We start from the raw sequence: 13,776 nt of genomic DNA, 5'->3' as shown, positions 1-13,776 counted from the left end.
AAGTAACAGTATCTCACCAAAAGTTCTACAGCCAGTAAGACACGATGATGTGCAGGGGAAGGAATACTTTAATTGGCTTGTTTCTGTGTCCATCAAAGCAAACCAAGCTGTTTTCTGCTAACCCAGGACATAGGTGGTTACTCATCTGTCCTTAAAGTAGCTAGAGCGTTGCTAGCAATCCATTCTCATTAGAAGTTTATAGTAATCATTAACAAATTAGACCTGGATGCTTGTTAAGGTGTGGATCTCTGCGTATGCAGTTTCCTGTTGCACTGCAATACTAACAGATACGAAAGATTCTGAATTATAAATTCCAATAGCTGCATTATGTGAAAAACCCACTTCCAGCCACAGTACTTCAGCTCCAAGTCCTGTTCTTCCATCTTCTATGCTTGTTCAGGACTGGAGGTAAGCATCTTTAAGACTGGCAGTGAGGAACTAGGACAAGCTTGTGTTAAAATTCTGTCTGTATTTAACAGCATTCAAACAATTTTTATTCTGTGTTTGGGTTGTTTGTTTGTTCATTCCCCCCAGTGGGTGAGTAAACTTGCACAATCTCTTAACATCCACTATACTGACGTTGAGAATTTTTATAGCATATAAAAGACTCTCCTTTTGTTTTGAAAATGGCACATCAGGTTTATTTGATGCCCCCTTCTTAAATCATTAAAGATAAGTAAATAGGAGGGATTATTTCTTTTTCTGTGTGAACAGCAGTTTTGTAGATCTGTAGTATATCTCCTTTTGTTCACTCTATTCTGAAGAGTTTTGATGTAATTTGTTCTTTTCTGTGAAATTTGTGAAATAGCTTTGATATAGTACTTGTCTCCCAATACGTGTCTTTTGTAATCATACCACATTCTTTTTCTGAGATGGGGGAAAATAAGAACTGCATACAGTATTTGAGATCAGCACATTGCAGATTTGCACAATGATGTAATATTGCTGTGAAAACAATCCCGTTACAAACATGTAGAGAAACAGAATTTTATCTCAGTTTGGAGTTCAGCTGCAGCTCTTCTGGCTTAAAGAGAGGCCAGAAGGCACATGATTTACTTAGTTACACAAGGAATTTTAGACAACTTAAACTGCCATCACTTCAATTATTGTCCCATTTAATCAAACAACTCATCAAGTCTTGATCTGTTGGACCAAGTCTTGGGTAATAGGGGATTGAAATAGTCTTCTGCAATAATCCAGAGGTTCATATATAATCCTTCATATATAATTCTTCAGGTAAATCCAAACCCTCAGCCTCTATTTACGTACTTAACCTTCACTGTTTAGCTACAGATGTGCTCAAGCCCGTGAGCTGAGTACCTGATTAGAACTTCTCTGGCTGCTTGTTGGCTCCACTGAAGTTCTAATCTGGGGGGACTTGGGCAATTTAAACACAGAATCAAATCAAAAGAAGCTAATAATCCTTCATCACACACTCTAACTGAACTAAGTAACACTGATGCCACTTCTTCCAACTATTCTAAAAAAATGTAATATTCCAATTCTTATTATCTGACCTTTTTCAGGCCGACACTGGTTAAACAAAGAGCCTGACTTGATAGGACAGGGTGAGTTGAAAACATGCTATCTGTGTTGCAAATTTTTGTGGACAAAAAGAGAAATTCTACTGCTGTCATTGTCAACCTCACTTTTTTGTAAGCCAGGGTGTCATCAGTTTGGCTAAGGCAGGGCCAAATCATGGAACAAATTCTCTCTCCAAATCAGTTCCTTCTCCATTCCAAGTTAAAGGCATTAAGGAGAGAGAAAAAAGCAAAAGATAAAGTGGGCGAGGCCTCAGCTGAGTTTTGGAAACTAAAACTATTTTAATAACAACAAAATGAAATTACACAAACAACAAACAATGGATTAACAAATATATACAATGTTCAGGGATCTGGTGCGGCAGGGGTTAAACCGCAGGCAAACTACCAGGTACATAGCTGCTGGGCAGGGACCAGAGTCAGGGCTGGTTCTGCCAGGCTGGGCAGCAGCAGTGATGGTGGAGCTACCAGTCATGGCAGGCGTTTGCAGCATGATATGCCCCTGGGGCAAAGCCGCAGTAGGAATTTGTGGCAGGCAGCAGGCGGGGCAAAAACAGTGGTCCGGAGCAAGAGACATCAGTGCAGCCAGGAGCCCCCATCAAGCAGCATCCAGGTACCGGCCAGTCCCCTCAATGCAACATCCACAGCCCACAACAGGCAATGGCTGTAACCGCAGCAACTGTAGCAGCGTCCCAGTGTGGGTGCAGCACAGGCCGGGGAGGGGGGTGGGGGGTTGCAGCCAGTCGAAGCAGCAGGATGGCAAATGAAAAAGGCACAGGATCTCATTCTCTCTCTCTCCTGCACACAGCTTCTTAAAGAGACATCATCCTGCCAAGAAGCTCTACAGCCAGTGACATGCAGTGACATGCAGGGGGAAGGAACACTGTAATTGGCTTGCTTCTATATCAAACAAACCAAACCAAACCGGTTTTATCTTAAACCAGCACACAAAGCAAAAAGAAAGTTTTAACAGTTAGAGGGGCAGTAGGGAGTAGAACAGAGTGACACAAAATGTTGCTGTGAAATTATTTTTGTCCCTGTATTATATTCTTTCTTTGATAATCACTTAAGCAATTACATCTTCAAAATGGAGAATACTTTCTTCATAAACTGAACTTCTGACATTATACCCATGCAAAGAAATCATTGTACCATGCCCTGATGCATATCTGAAAGATAGTAAAATTATTAATAAGAATTTGCAAAGAATGTGTTTCTAACTGAAATTGTTTTCCAAATGAAAACCTAGATAAAGACAAACAACTGCATGATGAATGCTAGAACTGCTGATTAATAGTTTATGCATGATGTAGATTAGTTGGTAGGTGATAGACCAAGGATTTCAAGGAATGATTAGGAAAATTAAAAGCAGCCCTCACAATTATGGTTGCAAACAATACCGTCCCTCCCAGCACAACAACAACCATCTGTTTCCATTATATTTGTGAATGTTTTGTGGTGCTTCTTGCTATTTTTGTTAGTATCATGCTTGCTCTGTTTGTTACACCAGAAGATGTCACTGGCAGAGATGCTCTTTTTGCAGTTGGCTATATTGCCTAGATTAATAGGTGTAAAATACTTACAATGAAACAAATGCAGATTATACAGACATGTGTAAGCCAGGCTATAGAAATGTACAGTTACGTTAAAAACAAGAGATGTCAAAGACTCTGACTCCCTGGAGTGACTGACCTAAACCATTTCACCCATGTGGATCAGCGAAACACTGTGGGGAGATTTTGGCTGAAACCCAGAGGGGTTCACTCACTCTTACACAACACCATATCCACACTGACAAACCCTCTGGCCCAAGTTGCTCAGTAAGCAGCTCTCTGCACTACACTTCTTAATGACTCCCTTTGAAAGGGATTTAGAGCCAGTCTCCATGTCCCTGCTCACAGCATGGTCAGTCTGGAGCTCTTGTGAACACCCACAAACAATGAAGATGTGACTATTCAACCTCACTGTATAGGAAGTTAGAGGAATAACAATCTTAGGAAGGGTCCTCTGGCACAGGAACAACATGTGGGCTGAGGTTTTTCACAAACCATATAAATGAGGAAGACTACATCAGGCTTTTCTATTAATATGTAGATGTTCAAAGCCTTGTAAAAGCTACAGCTCTTTCTGGTAATTTGGCCCATACTATGTTTCCCAGCTTAACTAGAAATGCTAAGTATTGTGACCTGTTTGTGTGTCGCAATGCTGTTTCAGGATATGAGTCTTTTCAGGGTCTCCCAGGTCATAATTGCAAACTATAATTATATTTACCATGTGATAACCTCTGGCAATAATGAAATATAAACAGGAATCACATTTCTCTACCTCATTTTCACTGGTTATTAAAGATATCATGTTATAGGAAAAATTTTTTTTTCAAAGACTTTTAATTGTTGCTTTTCTGTACTTAACAGAAATTCCCCAAATGCAGTCCTGTTACATCTGCAACATACAATGTTCCTGGCTTGGAAGCCATTCTGCTGTCTGAAAATACTTCCTCTTCATTACTACCAATATCCTTTCAAAATTATCACTGTCAATATTAGGGGATTTTAAGTGATCCTTTTTTTGTGTGGTTTGCTGAACTGCAGATGACTTGATGCAATTCTGTCTGTCCAGATGTAGTATACCAATTTCTGAACGTCACAGCTGACTGTTCCCTGAAGGTCAGATGACAGCCCTTTTCAGCTAGGTGAAATTTGGATGAATATGAAAGGTGGAAGGGTAAATGAAGACCTTTGCGTTTGTTCAGATAAGCCACTACATCAAATACATTTGCAATTGTTTATAGATCAAAGAATGGTCGGCAGAACTAACTAGCATGTTACAACATAGAATGTCTTTTTATCTCGTCTTACTAACACCCCAGCTGGCTCTAGACGGCCCTGCTTGAGTGGGAAGATTGGACCAGATTACTTCCAGAGGTTCCTTCCAACCTCAGCTGTTCTGTGATTGTGACACAGCTGGACAGAAAGAGATGTGAGTAACAAAATTATGTCTGGGCCAGAAGTACAGCAATGGCATCGGTGTAGGCATTTTACCTAACTAAAATGTATCCTGTTGACGCTCCTTCTGTAGTCAGTGGGTAAGGGAACCTGTAAACAAAGACTCATCACATCTGAAATAGGTGGCAGGGCAGACTGACCAGGTGGATGACCATCCTCTGCGTATGATTTCCACACACACCACACTCCCTTTCCCCCCCCTTCCCCACTGATAGTATAGGACCCTATACAACTTAACATAAAATTTGAATTTATTGTGTATGGCAGAAAACTGAGATAAAGACCAACCCTCAAGTAAGGGTACCAATACCACTCAGATAATGTTGTCACCCACTAGTGACTGTCACGAAGCAGCACAGAGTTATATGAGATACTGTTTTGCTGCTTTGGAGTGCTGACAAAAGCAACTGACAGGCAACTAAGACTTATGCTTTTAAACCTAAATTTATAAATTACTATAGCCCAGCAAAACACAGCCCAAAACAGCTTGGAATAAACCTGTAGATTGTAAACTTTCCATGTTGTACCTGTTGTATGACACCATTTTCCAGAGCCCAGATTACAAAAATATTTTCTTCTCACTCTGCCTTTTCATGCAATTCAAACAGTATAACAAAGATCTGATGGCTTACAAAACTATAACAGCACGCAGTCTCTGTCACTGCAGTGGCTGTGTATCCCCACGCACCATAACTTCAACCAGGCAAATGCATTTCTTCTCTCAGTTGAATAATGCAGTGTACAGAGAAGATGCACATCTTTATATAGGATATAGTTTTGCAAAACCCCAAATATAGGTAAAACAGAATTATAAAAAGCCAATGGTGTTTTCCTGAAGCATCTCAAACTTTTATGTGAACACCCAGCCAAATTCTAATGATTAAACATTTAGCATCGAAGAGGAGAAGCTGTTTTCTAGACCATGGACTGAATATTCATGGAAATAAATCTCTGAAGGAAGCCAGGCCCTAAAGAAGGCAGGAGCTGATCTTAATCTAGCAGTGAAAACCAAACACCTGAAGGGGGAAGAACAATTAAAACAATGCTTCTGCACAAAACTATTTGTGCTACAGAGCATTGAACATGAGTCACTGAAAGTCATGATGTCATAAAAAAAAGGGAAAACAGTAATTATGGTTAAAAAGATAGGATTATAGCCTGTGGAAAGAAGTAATCCATCTGATGTACTCAGAAGTAGCTAGAGTAGTCCTGCACTTCAAAGAGGACATGGTCAACCGGAAAAGAAAGCAGCAGGAAGGATTGTCAATCTAGAAGACAATACATACATGATTAAATGATTTCATGTGTTTTGTACACAAGTCTAGGAGCATGATAATGATCTTCAAATAAGTAAAACACTGCTTCACAGCAGGAAAGCATCTGCTCTGCGAGGCAAGGAGAACAACAAGGGGCTCAGACTACCGTAAAGAGCCTAGATATAGGAAGCTTCTGGCTGACAAGACCATGTAGATCTGGGGAGATAACATGGGACATCGTGTTTTCCAGAACCAGTTAGAAAAACTGCCAGGAACGGCACAAGCACAGTGGTCCTGCTGTAGGACAAACCACAAAATGATGTCTGAGGTCCCTTTCTGCTTTACTAAGGTGTAACACGCTTCAAGTTTGATGGAATGCAAGGAGTATGCTATATGGAAAATGGCTGAAAAACACCATCTCCCACTGTCTCTGTTTGCTATGCACTCCTCTCCATACCTTTATCTTTACAAAGGGCCTTCAAATGTAGCCATGTCATTTAGTTTCTCACTGGACAGGGAACTGTCCAGGGACATTTAGCCCTTGATTTTCAGCACCTGACTCCCCACAAGATGTTTCTAGGCTCCCATTAAAAAATACCTGTGCTTAATCAGACAGACTTCAAAGTGCTGAGCAGACAAAGCATGGCAGAACTTCACTAACTGTTTGTTGCGTTCCTATTGCAACAGATATACATATTAATCTAAGCATTGTTGTCCTAGACAGCTGGACAAAGTATCAGTAGTAGTAGTAATAATGGTAATGCTGATGAGTATTTTGTATTAAGATTAGCAAAATCACGCTGGTGTTTCTGAGTCATGAGTGTGCTCCTGTAACCCTTTCTATCTTTTCTCATTCTGCTCTGTTATTTACAGCTCTGTTCACTGTCACAGATAAAAAACATATGCTAAAAATACAGACATATATATAAACCAACATCTAACCATAGGAAGGCCAGTGCAGTTTGTAGTTTCAATAGGTGTTAGGAAGTGTTAGGTGTTAGTAAGTTTGAAGAATCATTCTCTATCCCACTAAGCTCTATGTTTTACTAAGCTAATGAATGTAAGACTCTCACAGTGGGAATCTTTAGTGTGACTTGCACTTGTTATATGTTAACTAATTGGAGGTAAAACAAGAAAACAGTTTTGTGAAGGTGGATTCCAAGGATTTATCTGCACTCCATTCAGACAGATTGTTCAGCCCATCTACTTTGCTATTCTTCTATTAAAATTCTGTAAAATGAAACTAAAGTGCTAGGAAGTAGAGAAGAGCACAAAGTAGTGCTCTTCAACTAGATGCATTCTTCAACTGGAATGAATGACAAGTACATGTATTGCCTCAGTTTCAGACAAGATAAGCTTAACCTCTAGAAGCTTATATTTTTTTGGAAGAAAAAAAATCTGTGGGCGGAATGTAGGTAAACCTAAAACCAGCTACCTTTTAGCTGTGTGTATGCTTCTACTCTGTATAATAAAAATGAGAGATGTTAGTTTTTAAACCATCTTTGAGATGTAAGATTCTAGGGTAGAAAAAAGGCCTAGTACTTTAATGTCTAAATATACAAAGGTTAATGTTTGGGCTTCGGGCTTTTAGGAAGAAGTATGTGTAGTACCAGTAAGAAGCAAGAAGTGGAACTCAGCACTCTGAAGAGTTAAAATGAACTTTAGTCTTCTGATCACCTTCCGGTACTGTGTCTTCATAAATTTCCCCTGTTTATGGAGTGTTTTTGATGGCAAGCAATTCTTTGTTGAAACTTAAGTGCTCTTTTATATGAATAAATAAAGAAGGCTTTGGTTTGAATTAATACCTTATTTTGACAAATGTTTATTGGAAACCTAATTATGGCTTCATAAATCAGTGCTATCTGTGATACATCAGGTGAGCTCACCCATGCCATCAAACAGCATGCTGAGTATTAGTAGGATAATTAAAACAATTTTGTTCAATGTTGTCCCCTTACCCAGATCTGACAGTAGTCAAAACAAGAAGAAATTGTTTATTATTTTTATTTAACTTATTAAAATACTTCTTGTAAGATGTAATGGACACACTTAACAAAAAAAGAAAAAAAACATTTGTTTTCAATTTGCAGTTAGATTAAAATGGCAAGGTCAGGCACAATGCACGAACTGAGAGGTAGCTGAATTTTAAGAGTAGCTGGGAAACAGAAAGGATATGTATGAAGTCTATTGTTTGAACTTTATACTTATGTGAAGTGACACATTGTTTTGTCTGAAGCAGTCACTGATGATACGAAATGTGTCTGAGTCAATTCATGTGCTTCCTTGCCCTCTCTGCTACAGTGTTCTGAATTATAATGACCAAATGAATGAGAAGTCATCTTCATAACTATGAAAATGAAGGGAATTGAGTGAAAATCTTGAACCCAAGGTCAAGAAGAAAGGGGGGGACATTAAAGTTGAAAACAAATAAATAAAACTCCATAGGGGTCAAGCTAACAGGAATTCCTATCTCTTGAGGCCCTCTGACTGATGACAACAAAATTGAGATATTTACAGCATCTGTGGCAGGACATCAAAGATCTGTTCAAACTTTATGAAAAGAATCTGCATGATTTCCCAAAGGATCATTTCCCAGTTTCAGGATATGGCTAAATTTACATCCACTAGGGCTTACAAGCATAAAACAGGGATTAAAACTTAAGTAATTTGGTTTGGTATAGATATTTTATAAATAAATATATTAAATATAAATAGACATCTAGATGCCTTTCTTACCAGCTCAACTTCAGTATAACATTCTTCTCAGTGGCACAGAAGAGGGAACAAGATGTCAGAACAACAGAAGGCAGCACAACATGCAGCTTTCCTCCCATGAAAGAAGTGTGTTAGGAATACGAGATGGCAGAGAGATGGCAATGAAATACTTTTATTTGGAATTTGTCAGTTCACTGAAAGGAAAAAAAAATAACAAAGACAATTTTTTTATTTCACCAGAAACTAATCTTCCTTCAGAGCAACTCAGGTTCCAGAGTTTTGGCATATGGCAGCAGACAGACAGCCTGAAGGGCCTAGGGCTGAAGCTCCTACACTAGAACTTCTCAGAAACTCATATTCCCCCAGAGATTTGCTTCTCAGACAATGTAGTTTGAAGTCTTCCTTTAAATAATGGTTAGACAAAATTTTGTAATTTTCTCATCTGCAAAATCAGGTAATACTCTCTCTTTTCTCCCCTACCTTACCCTAGTACCTTCTCAGGATTTCATATGAACAAACTATAAAAGTGTGGGAATCAATATAGGGATAAGCTTCACTATTTATGATCCAATTTTTTCACAATAAGAGTACATTCAGCCTAAAACCAGGCATGCATTTTGCTGCTAAGGGCACCATCACCAGTAATAAATACTCTGTAGATAAAGGAGACAGAACTTGGGGCAAAAATGGTGCATGAAGCAGCATGAAGCCTTGGACTTTTTCTCTTACCTAAGCAGCCATTTCAGAGCAAACAAATGTGGAAATCTTTTTCAGAGTAAAGAGAAGTGAAAGTACTGTTTTATATATTGATTTTAGGAAACTCATTGCTTAAGTCTCATGGATTGTGCTTTTTTATGTCTTAACTTAGAGAACCACATTCTAGTTACTCCTAAGTGGAAGTGAGGGATTTTAGAAGTAACCTCTTCTTACTATGCCACACTTTCATGAGCATCCTCAGAAGGGCAGACCTCTCAGTCCAAGCTATGCACCTAGAAATTAATTTCCTTGAATAGGATTAAGAAGATGTAAGTAGTTGGCCTGGCCAATAGAACTGTGGAAATGCAACAGGAAAGAAACACATTTAGAAACTTTCCTGAGCTCCACTAAGGCTAGAAGGATAGCAATAAAAAGGGTGTATGCAGTCCATGGACTTGACACAAAAGGCACAGGACAGCTGGCTCTACAGCACTCGAATTATCAACCAAAAAATCAGTACTTCCCCCAAAATTTCAGGGAAGTTTGCTGTCAATCAATAATGCCAACAGATTTGGTTGCTGGCAAAGTTTATCAGTTTTCCTTATTTCTAGTCTCTTTTCTCAAACCCTGTTTCCTCCTTTTGCCTGTGGCTACCCTAGCTGCAAATGTGAATTATTGAAAGGAGACAGGAGGGGAGCGAAACAGCCCCAGTTTTTGTAAGTCAGAATTAAAACGCAACAGCTCTGAAAGACCTCCCTTAGATTTTACTCTTGAACAACCTGGCTATCAACCTGTCATGGTTTAGACCTGGCTGACAACTAAGCGCCATGCAGCTGCTCTCTCACTTTAGCAGGAGAAAATACAACAAAAGGCTTAAGGGTCAAGACAAAGGACAGGGAAGACTCGCTTACCAGTTATGGTCACTGGCAAAAGAAAGACTCAACTTCAGGAAACAAAATCAATAATTTTAACAACAAAATCACTACCAAATCACTAATTCAATCACAGTAGGGCAGTGAAAGAAACAGGATCCTAAATACAACTTTCCCCCCACCCCTCCCTTCTTCCAACTTTGCTACCTCCTCCCCACCACCCAGCACAGGAGGGAGGGTCACAGTCAGTGCCATTTCACTCTATGCTGCTTCTGCCACTCACTTTTCTTCAAGGCAAACACTCCTCACAGTTCTACATTGTGGCAACATGGTGGCCAGTCCTCCATGAACTCCTCCAGCTAGCATAGGGATCTTCTGCCAGCTGCAGTTCTCCCTCAGAGTCATGGCCTTTTTCAAGTTAAACTGCCTGCTTCAGCATGAGCTTCTCCCCGGGCTTCAAACTAACCTTTTCTCCACTGGTGGTCTCTGAAGTCTGCAAGGACTCAGCCTGCCATCTCACCATAGATGAAAGGGAAAGGCTGCTCTGGTGAGTCTCCCTGACCTTTTTTTTTTTCACCTCATTAACATGGATGACCACAGATTGCCTCCTACACGTTTGTCTCTCCTGCTCTCCTACCCCCTCCAAAACAAAACAGAGCTCCCAAAACAGAAAGCTCTTACCAAATAGGTTTCCCCTCTTAAAGAGGTTTATTTGCAGAGGTGCTGATTTGCTCAGCCTTGGCCAGAGGCGAGGCCGAATTGGAGTTGGGGAGGGGGAAGCTTTTCTCAAAGCTTCTTACAGGGGCCACACTGCAGCCCCACCCCCCACTATTGAAACTGCACCAAACACAAACCCAACACACAATTTTATTTCCTTTGTCGTTTGTTGTTAATTTAGCATTTGAACACAGGATTTAAATATTGTCTAATTTCACTCTGCCTTTTGCCAAAAGGTTTTGATGGACAAGCTGGTTATTCCACCATTTCCCAGCCCCTGTGAGTGCAACGCATCAAAACAGTTCCTTCTCTTTTCTGCAGTGACAAAGACAAATGAAGCTGCACCACAGCATAGCCTCCTATTTCAGTAAAAAACAGCATTTAAAATATTACATCTTAGAGCTTAAAGGAGAGGAAAGCTTCAAGAAAGATAGTTCTTCTTTTATATGCAAGACTCCCGTTGCTATCCATAAATCACTCAGTCTGCTGTTATAATCAAAAGCAACAAGCTGGCATCTCCCCTAAATTCAGAGGGATGTGTGAAAGATTAGCAGAACAAAAACAATAAAGGAGCCATTAAAACACCTAGAAAATAAAATGCTTTAAAATATCTCTCCAGATTTCCTTATGGCAAGGCAGTGATTGAGCCATAAACCAAAGCAATTCTTCTTCAGGGGATATTTAGGGAGAAGGCTTCATGGTGTGCAACTATGCTCATCTAAAGAACTGCAGCTCTTTCTTCACTAATGGCAAGAAGCAGATAACTATCCACTGCCCTCAATTATTTCACATGTACTCTTTCAGCAAGAAAAGGAAAGAAAGTCTTTTTACCAGAATCAAGATAAACAAATATAACAAGTGTTTAATGCTAACTTTCATTTCTCCCATGGTTTATTTGCATTGCTAAAAACTAAAACAGTGGATTGTGTTGGATAGATAAATTTAATCGCTTCTTTTTCAAAAGTAACTTTGACCAGCACATGGAGAAATATTCATGTTATAAAGGCTTTGTACAGCATCACTGAAAAAAATAGTTATTCAGAGCCAATAAATCTGGTCCATTATGTACTACTCGGTGGTGATACACAAGAAACAATGACAGAGAAACAGACGGTCCGGCAAGTATTTGCTTTTAAGTCCACACACACACACAAAAAATCTGTACTGCTCATTGCATTAAGAAATTTTGAAATCTACCAATTTTAATTACATCTTTTTGTCCTGCCTTTCCATCAACTTGTCTGTGGTCTGCAATAAGCAGTGGGATGAAAATATCTATAATAAACAAGAAAAATAATACCTAACATCAGACTAAGAATAGTTAGGATGCTTACAATTCCAAAATGTATTATTTCCTTGATAATGGAAGGTTTCCAGAACATACATACAAACAAAATACTTAGAATTACAACAGTGTGAGTAGCATAATAAATAGAAATGCAAACTTCTGGTTTTCTCCCCTTTATGTTAAAAACTATTCCAACAACAGTTCTGTACAGATATTCCATCTTCTTAGATCTGCAAGATGTCGAGTGTTGTTTCAAAGTCCAGGTAAAGCCACAGATCCAAAGGAATATCAGCAAAACTACAGAACTTCTAACACTTAGAGTGATCAGTGAAATACTGAGTTTCCAAGAAGTGATGGTAAGGAGTTTATAGAAGAGATAAACTAACTTGGGAAGCATATGAAATTTATCTTCATCAGGCAGAGATTTTCATAATGATATCTGATAATAGACCATTGAAAAGGAGATACCACAAAAAGACATAAGAATGGCAGGATCTAAAGAAAAGACAAAGAAAAATGTTAGACCAAAGAAAAAGATAATTTCGCATTATAATTTCTGAATGAACTTTTGGACAAGTTCGTGCTTTCTTAACAGTTTCTTTATACCAATGTTATGTTTACTCTGTGCTCCTGAACAAGTCATTTTAATTTTAAGGCTCAGTTTAGTTACCTAAATCTAGACATCTAATGCTGTTTTGTATGCCTATGTTATCCTGCCCAGTCTCTGGATGTTAATGACCTCACCTAAGTTGTGTGTCATGTTTGCCATTTCCATACACAGATGACAGAAATTCCCAAAGTACTGCAAATACCTCATAAAAACTCAAGTTTTAGCAACTGATACTGACACTGGGATGTGTATAATGTAGAAATCTGTAACTGATTTGATGCTTCACATGGTCACATTTAAGTTGAGATTCATCTGACCTTTTTGTCAGAGTACCTATTGACTCCATAGACTAAGAAGGAACACTAGGCAGCAGTGCGGGTCTCTCCATTTGGTTAGATAAATTCCAATGCCATGTAAGTCAATGTCTTGCCAATAATCCTCCTAGTTTTGGAGCTAGAAATGGTACAGCTGCTGTCTTGTTTCTGAGAGTTGAACCATATCTCTTCATCGTATTGCATTCTGCAATGCTATCACCAGTTGGCTGAGGCTGGCCAATCACAGGACAAAATCTCTCTCTAATTAGCTTTCCTCCCATTCTAGGAGAAAGTGTTAAGAAAAGAGATAGGAAGAAAGAAAAAATTTGTGAGGCCACTTAAGTTTGGGAAACTAAAACAGTTTTAATATCAGTAGAAAGATATTACATACAGAACATCAAGGTATCAACCAGTGGATATAGGATTAGAAAACGGGTACACTGTGGGTTAAACTGCAGTTACAGAAACAGCAGCAATAGAAAAAAAACTATCAGTCAGTTCAATGGCAGTGGCATGTGGCCGCAGGCAGGGACCAGGACAGGCCGGGAGCATTGGCAGCAGCGACAGTCCACTCACAGGGCTGGGCCAGGAAGTGATGGCAGGAACCCTCTCCTGAAGCAGCAGCTGGGCCGTGGAGTAAAGTGATGTCAGCAGCAGCAGTCACAGCAATTGGGACAGCAGGGGCGGTGAGGATTGCAGTGCAGTGTGGCCCTGGGTCAAAGGCGACAGTAGAGATTGTGATGGTCAGCAGCACCGAGTGGC

The 13,776-nt window shown here is 39.5% G+C and overlaps 1 protein-coding gene across 1 annotated transcript; it reads right to left on the bottom strand.

Annotated features, from left to right (window-relative positions):
* Positions 1-11,970: 11,970 nt before the first annotated feature.
* Positions 11,971-12,585, bottom strand: XKR9 (XK, Kell blood group complex subunit-related family, member 9; the record flags this gene model as incomplete). Its single annotated transcript, XM_010141484.1, is given in 2 exon segments — positions 11,971-12,040; positions 12,042-12,585. Coding segments are annotated over 2 exon segments (614 nt in total), but the record flags the coding sequence as incomplete, so codon positions are not given.
* Between the last annotated feature and the right edge of the window lie 1,191 nt (positions 12,586-13,776).

The sequence above is a fragment of the Buceros rhinoceros genome, unplaced genomic scaffold, assembly GCF_000710305.1.
Source record: "Buceros rhinoceros silvestris isolate BGI_N320 unplaced genomic scaffold, ASM71030v1 scaffold11518, whole genome shotgun sequence".
NCBI classification, from domain to species: Eukaryota; Metazoa; Chordata; class Aves; order Bucerotiformes; family Bucerotidae; genus Buceros; species Buceros rhinoceros.
This window is presented reverse-complemented; position numbering and strand designations above follow the sequence as displayed.